This window comes from Quercus robur, chromosome 10, assembly GCF_932294415.1.
Source record: "Quercus robur chromosome 10, dhQueRobu3.1, whole genome shotgun sequence".
NCBI lineage: Eukaryota > Viridiplantae > Streptophyta > Magnoliopsida > Fagales > Fagaceae > Quercus > Quercus robur.
Window position 1 is genome coordinate 42837947 of NC_065543.1, and position 13214 is coordinate 42851160.

General features: G+C 34.8%; 1 protein-coding gene across 1 annotated transcript; it reads right to left on the bottom strand.

Annotated features, from left to right (window-relative positions):
* Positions 1 to 4506: 4506 nt before the first annotated feature.
* LOC126703480 (ATPase 11, plasma membrane-type) lies at positions 4507 to 11221 on the bottom strand. Its single transcript, XM_050402440.1, has 21 exons — positions 10879 to 11221; positions 10667 to 10786; positions 10482 to 10580; positions 10236 to 10373; positions 9946 to 10080; positions 9659 to 9838; positions 9354 to 9560; positions 9152 to 9271; positions 8922 to 9041; positions 8605 to 8727; positions 8411 to 8515; positions 8130 to 8274; positions 7517 to 7681; positions 7137 to 7375; positions 6894 to 6926; positions 6645 to 6726; positions 6150 to 6310; positions 5798 to 5983; positions 5527 to 5709; positions 5264 to 5442; positions 4507 to 4755 (listed from the first exon to the last, which is right to left on the bottom strand). The coding sequence occupies exons 1-21, from the start codon at positions 10930 to 10932 to the stop codon at positions 4659 to 4661; spliced, it is 2871 nt and encodes a 956-aa protein (XP_050258397.1). The 5' UTR covers positions 10933 to 11221; the 3' UTR covers positions 4507 to 4658.
* Between the last annotated feature and the right edge of the window lie 1993 nt (positions 11222 to 13214).

Below are 13214 nucleotides of genomic sequence, written 5' to 3' on the forward strand. Positions count from 1 at the left end.
AATTTGAGCGTGATCACCGGCCTAAATAAGCTGATTTCATTTATAATTTTCCAGCTTGATTAGAACAAGTTAAGCTTATCGGATAACTATATCATGTTTCAACTGCATATAGTCTATTTCTCACAACAAATGAGTCCCACATAATAGGTGAGTTCTACTTAATGTTATAAATAGCGTTTCAGACCAATTTCGGTTTGCCCATTGAAACAGAATGTTTCAATACCAACCTATTTTGATGTATCATTTCAGGATATTTGGAAATTATCGCTATTTAATAATAAAAAATATATATTATTAATTTAAAAAACCATATAAATTATTAAGGATTTTAAAGAAGTTATAAGTACATATTTCAACTAATATGTAATCTTTAAGTCCAAATAATAATAATAATAATAAGTATTAGTTCAATCATTTATAAAATATTATAAGAGTAATAATATGAAAAAAAAAAAAAAAAAAAAAAAAAAAAAAAAAAAAAAACCAAACCAAACAACTAGATGTTAATGGTTGGTGGAACAGTGGAAGAGGGTTAAAACTTAAAAAAGGCAGGAACATTCTATTGTTATTGTTAGTCACGTGGGGCTCCCAACAACAAAAACAAAAAAAAAATTCAAATTTTAAAACACAATTGGCAAAAGAGGAGTATCACGTGGAAAATTTTAAATCAAAGGACTAGCATTTAAGAACATCCACAGTCGTGGAGCCAAATTTTTAGCTTTTTATCACCATAAAAAGTCACTTTATCTATTTTAAATTCTCACATCCAATAGCAGTGATTTTATTTTAACTTTTAATATAATAAAATAATATAAACACTACAATAAAATAATATTTCATTCAACCATCAAAATATAACCACAACTACCATCAAATCACTGCACATAGACACGAGACACACTAAGAAAGGAAAAGTAGTGTGAACGCAAAAACATGGAAAGAGGAAAAGTAGTGTGAACGCAAGATGAAATGCAGAAGAAAGAATAAAAAATAAGAAAAGTAATGTGAACACAAAATAAAAAAATAAATTTATCTTTCAGCTCAAGTGCACAACCAAAAATAGCTGTGCACAGTAGCTATAGAGCCAAATAATATTGCTTTGGCTACTATTGCTAAGCAAGAGTAAGGAGGCTAACAAATACATTACCTGTACAGCACACAAATGGATTGAGATCTGGCACTTGATGCAATTGATTCAATCTCAACCATTAAATAAAATATATTAAAGGAAAGTTAAAAAGTTAAAAATGTGAAAAAATTTGTGAGAAATCCCACCCAAATAAAAAAGGTAAGGTAGATTGGCAGGACCGAAACCCACTGAATAAAAAAAGAAGAAGAACCCACCAGAAGAAGAAGAAGGGGGTCTGAAAACCAGAGGAAAAAAAAAAGGTAAGATTTCTCCTCTTCTTTTTTTAAGCTGAAATTTGACCCAAGGTAGAATGGGGGTATTATGGTTCCGGTTCGCATGCCGGTGCAAAATATTCCGGCTATTCTGGCTGAAACAAAACGGAATCAATAACAATGGTTCTACTTTTGGACTCCTCTATTGTGAGAGGGGCCTTAAGTAGTCTCGAAGTAGTACTCTGGACTCTCACAAAAAGGGTAGGCCCCATATGTAAGTCCTATTATGGGGCACCTCTTTTGTGAGAGCCCAAAGCACTACTTCGGTACTACCTAAGTTTTTCCCACGAGAGAGGGTGCAATGTGCATGTAAGATGTAACTAATACATGCTATAAACAATACATCCTACTAGACAGTTAGCAAATTAAGAATAGTAGCGTATGAAATTATAAATGGAAAATGAAATGAAAAGTGAGAGGCTCTATAAGACTACGTTATTGTTGATTCAAAATAAATAAGACTACGTTACTGTAGCAATCAAGAGAAATCTTTTGATAATCTTTCTCTTGATTGCTACAGTAGAAATCACAGCATCACATAGCACTAACATATAATTAACACTTGAACGTTAAACTAGCTTTCGAGGAAGGTTGACTCATGAACCGCTCAGGCATGACATCCACGAAAACCATCTTTTTACATGATGCAATTTAATCAAGCAAACAATTAAATGCTGAAACAAGGTTTTGCTTGACGCTTGCAGCGACAAAAACAGTTTAACTAACAGGTTCATGTACCCCAGTCAACTTATTTCCGGTGGTTATTTGTATGATGTGAGACAAAAAGTTAAAAGTTAACTATTTTCAAAAAGATTAAAAATTAGATATTTAAAATAAAGATAAGATAAAAAGTTGAAAGTGGTAGCTAAACGGACACTAGAACATAACATTCATATATATAATTGGAAGTATGGCTTATAATCAAAACGAGCCAAGCCAAGTATTAAACATTCAAGATTGATTCCTTTATATTTATTTTGAACACAAATTGAACTCGAGCTCATTACCAAGCTAGATTACATGTTAATTTTATTATCAAATAAGCTTAAATTTATCAAAAGTTACTTGATTAACTTATTCTTTCTCCATACAAGCTTGAGCTTGTCCATGACAGGCCGGCTGGGAGCCATTTTGGTATTCTCCGAACATTAAACCGCACTGCATTTCTACGAATTTTTATTAGAAGGGTACGCGACCAGACCTCCAAGTTAAAATTCAAGGGTGTCGTGTGTCAACGAAACAGATATGATTCTGTTTTGTCAGCACTCAACAAAAGCAATGGGATTATAGCTGGCTCTTTTGGGCTGGGTATTGGTATGATAACTCACATCAATCAGCTACCAATACCATTCGATTTGAACGGGTATGAACATGGCTTAACCATGGGCTCAGGTTGACCAAATTCTCCATGCAAGCGATGCCATTCAACAGGACTTAAACCAGCCCCTATGCAGATTGACACCCCCAAGAACTCGAATTCAACGTTTGGGATTTGGGTTTATCTAGAACTTCAACAATTTCGCAAAAATTCTATTCATGTTCACAGTAATATGAAGTTAGTACCTCATTTTAATGGCCCATTTCAAATTTTAGAAGGCATTGACAAGGTGGCTAATAAATTGGTTTTACTGGCCATATCACGTTTACGCCATGTAGTTGGGGTTACAGCTATATTTCCCAAGTTCAATGACAAAATTACACCAATACAGAAACAAGCCTCAATTCCAAATTTTTGAGGTTGGCTCCTCGCTGGCCACGAGTATTCTTTTCCTCCGTTATGTTGTGTTAAATTAAATTCTCTGTTACTTTTTTAATTGTACTATCTCTCAAAATTACACCAGTATTCGAACCAAAATGATTCCTTGAATTCTGCAGGACTACTCTTGGTAAAAAAATGTCCTAAGAAGGTGGTTTGTTAGAAGGGCTTTCATGTCAAAGATGCCGAGTGGGAATGCTATATTGTTATAAAGAATCAGTTTCCTCACTTGAATCTCGAGGACAGGCTTCATCTTGAAGGGGAAGGGAATGTTGCGACCAAGACAGGGGAGCAAGCAGACAGCAACAATGGCAAGAATCTTGCAAGCGGGCTCGCGCAAGTGATGAGTGAAAAAGCTTGGATGAATGGATTAGGATTAGGATGAATGTTATCACTAGTCTATAGTTAGATTATCTCATCATTATCATTGCTTTGTATATAATTAGATAGAAGTTAGACTTATCTCATCTTTGTAGTCTGACTATTTATGAAAGCTGAGATGAAATACTAAGGCAAGCATATTAAATCAAATTCCATTCTTGTCTCTCATTCTAGGAGACCAACCTATCTACCGTTCACATCAAACTATCCCCAACGTTATCACATAAACCAAATCATAGATGGATTACTATTAGTTCCATAACTCCATTCTTAACAGATTCACTATCTTTATATCAAATAATGAACCTGTAATATATATATATATATATATATATATAATTTTTATAAGCTTACACAATTCAATCTCAATTTTATAATGGTCACCTAAACCTTTGCTTAAACTTGACTCATTTTCTAAATAAACACATATACGAACTTATTCTCATATGAAACCCAAACTGTTCATAGTTGTTCATGAACGGTTCGGTTCATTTTCAACCCTAATAGAAGGCATCCCCACACCAAAAAAAACAAAAGGATATGAAAGTAATGTTTTAAAATTTTAATATCCCCAAGCAAAAAATAATAATTATTCAACCGCCCCCAAGCAAAAATACTTGGTTCTACCCTTGAACCTTAGTATAGATCTATCCTTTTATAATTTAGTATAAGTTAATTAATAAATTGCCTGGCAAGAATAAAGCTTTTTAAGAATTGTTAAGTACTATAACCACCACCACTAGTAAGCAGCCTAGTAACTACAACTTCAAAAACCATGTTCAACAAGATCTTAACTAAGTAGTGATGTATTGCAGCTGATAGCAGGATAAAGGCCAGAAGAACATAAACCTTATTAATATGAACATTATATGCCATTAATATTATTAGCAGTTTTCTATCATGGGGCACTACAAGAGGTCATTTGAGAGGTGTCCAAAAAATCAAGAGAAAGAACAGATAGGAGCTGCTTGAGTGCTGAAAATGGATATTATAGTATCAAATATGAAGAAAAGTTGTTTGAAGGTTAACTCACAACAAGAGGTTCATTACATGTCTTTACTCTCAGTGCTAGTTGAAGCATCTTTAACAGTATTAGGTGAGATATCATAAATGATCTTCCTTAGACTGTGTATGCTTGCTGAATTGTGTCTATGTCCAGACCTTTCAGTCTCACCACTGATTCTACATGACCTTTCAGTGTATGGAGTTCTCTCAACCTGCACAGGGCCAATAGAATAATTCAAATCAGACAAGTGTCTAAATTGAGCCAGCACAAGATAAATACAGCACTTTAGAAGAATATATAAAATATGGAATATCCAAAGTAAAGTAAGTTAAATTTATAACTAAAGCCTATTCTTTTGCATGTGAAACATTTTTCGGAAAATGTTTTCCTCATTTTCAGGAGTTTAGGGCAGATGAAAAACTTGATCAAACCAAAATCATTTCCCATTGACCTATAAAAAAACCATTATAACCTCAAAATTTTTAAAAGGACCAAAATACTCTCAAAACTTTCAAAATGCCCAGTAAAAAATGTTCATTGTCCTCTTATGATGTTATTTGCAAAAAGAAAAAAGAACTCATCGAATACTTTGAAATTATTATTCTTGTGATGTAAGAATAATTTTAAAACAATGGCCATTGTCCTCTTTTTTTTATACGAAATTTTAAAACACTTCCTGTGTCAAGTTCAAATGACCAATTACTAAGATTGCGGCCTACCTTGCAATTTCCGCTCTTCTTTTGGCTTCTTCAGCCATTTGATTGAGTTCTGTGAAATGCGTTCGTTCAGTAAACATCTTCGTGTCAGGAGGTTGCAACCCATGCAATGTTCTCTGTGCATGTGCCCATTGAAGCTCACGTTGTTCCTTCCCAAAGTCCTTTTGTCTTGTAAAAGCAATCTGCATAACAAAGAAATCAATCAATAAGAACAGCTAGTAACAAAGACACCATAAAGCACTCCAACAAACCAGTCCAATTCATACCCTCTGTTCAATGACAAGATCCCAAGCTCTCCCACTCAAAGCATAGCGTATGAAGAACTTTATTAAATCAAGTGGGATGTAGAAGATGATGTTATAAAGCCATATCACGCCAGCCCAACCCCACCCAATCCCTTCAATTGCAGCAAAGCTCCAATTTGCATAGACCGCAATTACAGTGGCAATCTGCTTGCAGTGAAAGATTTAATTATCAACTTTTCCACTTAAACAATTACACAAAATCTATAATGAAATGAACAGGTAGTTATCTCACCAGCTGAGCAATAATGAAAGCTACTACAAGCAACATCCCAGGACGCTCAACGAAGGACCAACTTCTAGATCGTGTTACAAATATGAGGGCCTGACTAACGGTGCTCACTTGCAGATATATTGCTGAAGCAAGCTTTCGGAAGTCATCATGAGCAGTTTTCTCAAGGGTTGGCACCCCAAATACGCGCTGAAAAAGAGAAAATCACACAGGCATAGTGAGAAATTCAGATAGACACCTTCCCCCATTCTTCCCCCCCCCCCCCCCCCCCCCCCAAAAAAAAAGGGGGTTAGAACACATTTTTCATTGCTAGGGTCACCCAAGGACTGCTTCAAAGGATGTTGGGCCATCTTACCGGGAAGAAGTCTGTCTTGTACGCAGCCCAGAAAAATATGACTGTCATCATTGCCAAGTAACTACCAAGAACAATGCCAGTTGTGAAAATCTCTGCTAGCTTCCAACTATCTGGTAAAGGAGATGGTTTCACCCTATCTTTTGATATTGTCATGATAGTACCTAATATATCATAATGCTAGTAAGTACAAAATTCATGATTTGTTGTAACTAGCATAAAACAATTGATATAGATAAGACTGTTAGTGCAACAAAATATACAGTAGAGAAAAGCATTTAATCGGTTAACACATGCAGAGAACAGCTCATTTTGTAAGCAAAAGAGCACATCAATATACAGCATACCACCAACATAAAGCGTTACAAATAAATATGGATCTGCCTATTTTTAAGCTAATAAGTTATATTTTAATGTGTCAAAAGTCATTATAAGTACATGCAATGTGTACTTGAACAAATATAGGGGGGGTTTTGCTTGAGGAAAGAAACCACGAACCATCATTGAGGATGGCAATGATAAGCACCATAAAAGGTGGAAAGTCGAACTTCCATATGAGTGCAAGCAACATAAAACCAAGCTGTAACCAAATCAAAGCAGCAAAACAGGTAAGTAGTATAACACATACTGAGTGGAAAGTAATTTGAATGTTCCATCTCATGTAAAGAATAAACATTAAAAATAATAATAATGCAATGACAGCACAGAGTGCCATCTATTTTATAAAATTGAAGAACACTAGCTTACCACAATACGGATTGTAATGGAAACTGCATAAATCTGTCAAGCAGAAGATAACATTCAGTAAATTGATCTAATATATGCTTGTACTGAAAACTAGAGCTTAAGCCTACTTAACACAGATATAAATTCATATAAATTTATTAAAAGAACTATTATCAAGTCAAAATGGCATTCGATGTTAACTATATGTTGACAGTCCATGTAAATTTATAAGCATATTATATCAAAATTAAAACCAATGCTTACTGTATAATTTTTCATCCTCTGGAAGATTGCCCTACTGGTCAAAACAGCACTAATGATAACACTAAGACCAGGTTCTGTAAGGACAATGTCAGAAGCACTACGAGCTGCATCTGTTGCATCAGCAACAGCTATCCCAATGTCAGCCTTTTTTAGGGCAGGAGCATCATTGACTCCGTCACCAGTCATGCCACAGATATGTTTCCTAGCTTGCAAACGCTTTACAATCTCATATTTGTGCTCTGAACAAATCAATAAATAATAAATCAAATCCAAACCATATAAGCATAGGACAAAACAAAATTACATTTTGGTAATCAAGAATGAGAATTAAGATTCTTCAACACAAGAAATATATGATTCCAATAAATAAAATAAAATACCAGGGAAAACACCAGCAAAGCCATCAGCTTTCTCTATCAGCTCATCAATTGGTAAAGCTACAATAGACTCGTCCTTGTCCTGTCCTAGCAAAGCAGATGAAGGATACATGTTGGTACCCATTCCCAACCGGCGTCCAGTCTCCTTTCCTATTGCAAGTTGATCCCCTGACAGAAAACACAAGGCTCAGAAACACAAGTAAACTACCACAAGATAGAGTATATCCAGAACTAGGAGGACAGTAAAAGCCTCTTGAAACAAATATTACATGAGCGATCTTGGAAAAGCTGATCAATAACAAAGGACAAACTACATTAAAAAGGTATTACAGCTCACACATAATACTCTTCTAACTCGCCAAAACCATTGGGTGCAATCATGCTAAAATTGAACTTAAAGGTCCAATCTGGGCTGAATTTCAAACATCCCAACTCAACCCAAATTCAGAACTACAATTCATGCAATTTTTTTTTCTTTTTTTTTGGGTTTGCTCACATGCAATAACATTTTATTATGCTGTTACATTTTTACCAGGCACTCAGGCAGAGATGTGGTCGCAATTCAACTACCAAAATACAATCAAAATCATGGCTTCCAACTACAAATAGAACACACCTGTAATCATTTTCACATTCACTCCAAGATTTAAAGCCCTCCTTATTGTCTCTGCACTGTCATGCCTAGGTGGGTCAAAGAGAGGCATGAGACCAATAAACTGCCATGGGCTTCCAGCACTCTCCTTCCTTCCTTCTGGAACTTCCTGCATAAATGTACAAAATACCCAATAAAAGAGGTGTTGGTAAGGAAAAGGTCAAATATAATACAACAAGAAAAAAGTGGTACATCTTATGTAATTTACCATAGGATTAGAAAAGAAAGAACAGAAATCCTGTTACCTGGTATGCTACTGCAAGCGATCTTAAACCTCGTTCTGCAAACTTATCGATCACAGCATGAACTCTACGCTCAATTTCCGACTTATTGTGGGCAAGATTTAGAATCTAAGAATCATATTGCAGAGAGGAAATTAAGATAAATTAGAGACAAACAAAGGACTACAGCATATCCAGAGTTAGGGAGGACAACTTACCTGCTCTGGTGCACCTTTGCTGACTCTATGCATTTTACCGTTACGGTCAATATAAGTCAAAGCTGTTCGCTTATCAGTAGGGTTAAAAGGAAGGAAGTGCACTTCTTGAATGCCAGCACGTGCCTTTTGGTAGCAAGAAACCAAATAGAAAATTAGAATCTAATAAATAAATTTAAGTGAAGAAATGAATGAGATATAAATTTGTTCCAAGAAAAAGAACCTTGATCTCAATTCAATAAACAAATGAGGTGTTAAGTATGAGTAATTGCATAACAATCACAAAGCGAAGGAATAATCTTGGCATCAATTAAATTTACCTCCTTTGGATCAGCCAGCATCCCAACTATAGCAGAATCTATTGCATCCTGATTCTCCGTTCTAGAGGCTTGAGCTGCCATTAGGACAACAGTATCTCCATCTACTCCTTTTGCAAAAACCTGAAGAGTTTAAAAATAAGCACGCATATCGAACAAGGATTTTTTACATTCTAATTGCATGAAGAAATACAGCCATAGCCAGCAAGCAGCAACAGCACTTCCTAACTGACCTCAATAAGGTTCTTGTCAACACTAAGCTTGTTCAATGTCAAAGTTCCAGTCTTGTCACTGCAAAGAACGTCCATGCCTGCCATCTCTTCAATTGCTGTCATCCTCTTAGTAATAGCTCCCTACAATCATTATTTCCATGTTCCATTAATAACATAACCCCCTCATAACAAAATCAAGGACATCCAAAGGGACCCAACCAACCTGCTGAGCTAACCTATGAGAACCAATAGCCATTGTCACTGATAGAACCGTAGGCATGGCAATCGGAATTCCTCCAATGAGAAGCACAAGAAGGTTGTCAATTCCAGGGCGGTACTCGCGGTCTTGAATGGGATACATAACAATAATTTCTATAATCATCCCAATAGCAATTGAACATATACAGAAGTTCCCAATGGCAGTCAAGACCTACAGAACCAAATAACAAGAATAAATTAAGAACAAAAATCAGGAAAGACAAATTACATAATAAAGATGGACTGTTCCGTGTAAATCTATCTCCTTGCCTTTTGGAAGTGGCCCACTTGGTTGGTGGTATCAACAAGATGAGCAGCCTTCCCAAAGAAGGTATGCACACCTGTGGCAATGACCACTGCTTCAATTTCTCCCTGTTTGCAAGTTGAACCGGAGTAGATACCATCTCCAGGGCCTTTTGTGACCGGAAGGGACTCACCAGTAAGCGCAGACTGTAAAACCCAAAACAGAACATAAGGAAAACAGCTAAAGTTCAACAAATCCAATGATTAATATACATGGTACAGCAATACACTCAGAGCAGCAGCAGCAGACCAACCTGGTCAATTTTCAATGGATCTCCCTCAAGAAGACGAGCATCGGCTGGTATAATATCTCCTAATTTAATACTGATAATGTCACCGGGAACGAGATTCGCAGCATCTTGTTCATTCCACCTTCCATCTCGAAGAACCTTCATAACAAATTCATCATAATTGAAACCAACATAGATGGAAGCAAATTATCACACAACCACTCTTAAAAACATCTAAATAAGTCCGAAAAACGCAAACCAAATTCAAAAATCACTAATTTGACAACAGAAAAATAAGTTGCCAATTCTGATACCTTGGCTTTTGGAGCGAGACGAGCCATGAGAGCGGCTGCAGCATTACCTGCATTGTTCTCCTCAATGAAACTAATTGTCGAGTTGATAAAAAGCAGGACTATAATTCCCACAAAGTCTTGCCAGTCCGGGGGCTTCCCCTGCAGAAATTTAAGGTGCAAGCCCATAAATTCATAGTGAAGCAAGAATTCTCAAAGAAATAGCAACAAGAACCTGAAGAAGAAAAAAAGAATAAACCGAACACTTACTCCTCCATTTGCAAGCGCAATGGCCATGATAGCAGCAGCTTCCATGACCCAAGATAACGGGTTCCACATGAACCCCAAAAACTTCAAGAATTTGCTCTCCTGAAACACACCCAAAAGAACAAAATTTGAGACAAAAAAACACAAGCCAACATCTAAAACCAAAGAACAATAAGTGCAATCAGTACCCTTTTCTCTTCAAGCTTATTGTGACCGAAAAGGACCAGCCTCTCCTCAGCAGCCACAGAGGTAAGCCCCTCTCTGCTACATCTCAGATTCTCTAACACTTCCTCAATGGGTATGTTTTCCTACACTCACAAAGTTAAAAAGAACCATTTTTCACAAACAAACACAAGTGGCAAACCAAAATAAAATGCTTCCAAATGTCCAGATCTATTACCAAATCCACAGTTTCCTTCAGCACAGCCTCCAATACTTGAGACTTGTCCCCCATCTCTTCCTTCTTCTCTGAAAAAACACTCTTTTTAACTTTATATCACCACAGAAGCACTCACAGATCAAAACCCATCAAAGAGCCACCATGTAAAAGCCAGAAAAACTCAGACTTTATAGAAGAACCAAGCAACACCCAGTTTAAAAAACCTGGTTTTGAACCCAAAATAGGAGTTGAGGACCAAAATGAAGACAACCCCACCAATACCAATTCTGCAGAGGAGTCAGGAAGAGGAACCGCTAAAAGAGCATGGAGTAGTGGCAATGCAGTAAGTAACTGTAACAGCCAGTCTCATACACAATCTCTTTGTGCAAAATATCATCTCAGCCCCTAAGCAAAATAAATAATTAATTAATTAATTAATATGTTCAAAAAAAATTAAATAAATATAATGAAACCACTATCAAAAATTAAGTAAATAAAACCCCTTTACCTATTTTAGTAAGGTTGCGTTTGGAGGTGAATGAAAAATTAAAGTTATTTTATTATTTAGTTTATTTTTGTTACTATTTATAAATTTTATTGTACTTTTTGGTATTATTCATGAGTTCACCATACTATTTGAATCAATTTTTACATTTATCTATAGTACTTTTAGCAATAATTTTTTAATTTTATCAAAATAAACTGTATCCAAACAAACTTTAACTGTCGACTTCAAGCTAATGCTATTAGTCTTAATGCAAGCGCTTTTACCTTTGACGCTTTGCCTTCAGTAATAAATGTTACCAACTTACCGTTATGTTACACAGTACTCCTATGCAGTAGGCAAAATACACGCCTGCTACCTATATTTTAGCACTTGATCTATTTTAAATTTTATTCACTAAATTTTTTTTTTAGAAGAATTTTAATCGCTAAAATTTAAGAGGATTGTTTTTACTCAAAACTAAAAAATTTTCGTTTTTAGTCCTGGCAAAATGATAAGGTCACTTTAGTTTTTTTTTTTTACATGGCCTTATATTATAGACTAGGGTAAAATATAGTTAACATTCTTAAAGTTTGGGTAATGTTAGTCATGTCAAAAACTGGCCAACTCTTTTTTTTTTTTTTTTCGATGGGTTGCTCCCTAATTACCGTGAAAGAGAATGAGAAAAATAAGTAACGGTTTAAGGTCTAAGTTCGGTTTAAAGACCAAGTTGATCAATTTTGAAAAATCTCAAACGATTGAACCTAGTTGTCAGTTGTCCAAACATGTATTAACTGTATTTTACTCTATAAACTAAAGGCAAACCATAAGGCTACAAAATAGCTTGGTTTTATCTAAAGCCAACAAATTCTTCATCACATGCTGTGTGTTATCAAAATACGTTAGCTCAGTTCACTTTCTAGTTTAGCTACCTCATGTAAGGAATTAAAGACAATTATTTTAATATTTTCAAAAATAAATAAATAAATTTCATGGACTAAAATCATATGTAAATTAAACGTTATGGGTTAATAATGTTTTAAGCCTATACGATACCTTTCCCTTTTAATATTTTTAAAAATTGAATTGTCTTTTTCTAGACTGGTTGGAAATTGTAACATTTCCTTTTTTATCATTGTGATATAAGTATAATTTATGGATGTGAGAACACCAAACAAGACCTGTGAATCATAAAGCGCACATGCAGCACCTTAGCAGTCTTTCTTTTTCTTCTTTTATCAACTTTAGTTTTTTTTTTTTCTAAAAGATTTTGCTTTACAAATTATGCCACCATGTTTGCTCAAGTGTAAAATTGATTGTTCTCGCTGGCATTTGCACTTTCAAAGATGAAAGTAATGTATTTGGTCGAGTACTTTTTTATATATATAAATTATTGATGTGAGAATTTGTTATTAGAGTAATATCATTTTATATGAAATTTAATGGATATTTCACTACTTTTAACACCTTTAATAATGACTACACGAAGTAGGAAAATCACTTTTTCTATACTTACTTAATAAAAAAATCATTTTTTTTACTTAAGTCCACTATTAATTAATATTACGTTTATTAGCAACAGTCATAACATGTTTACTTGACAATTGTGAAAAAATCCATGCATACTGAGAGTACATTCATGGTATTTAGTTTATTTAATATATTTAACTTGACATGCTATTCTTATTTAAACATGAAAAATAAAATTGCTACAATTTTGTATCGATTTTCTTTTTATTGTAAACTGATAATTGGGGGCAAAAATAGGAACACATTTGGGTAATATCAAATTTGCTTTAATACCTTTCGATTATGTACTTCCAACCAAACTTCTTATTAACGTAGACTGTGTATTCTTTTCAAACTCTCACCA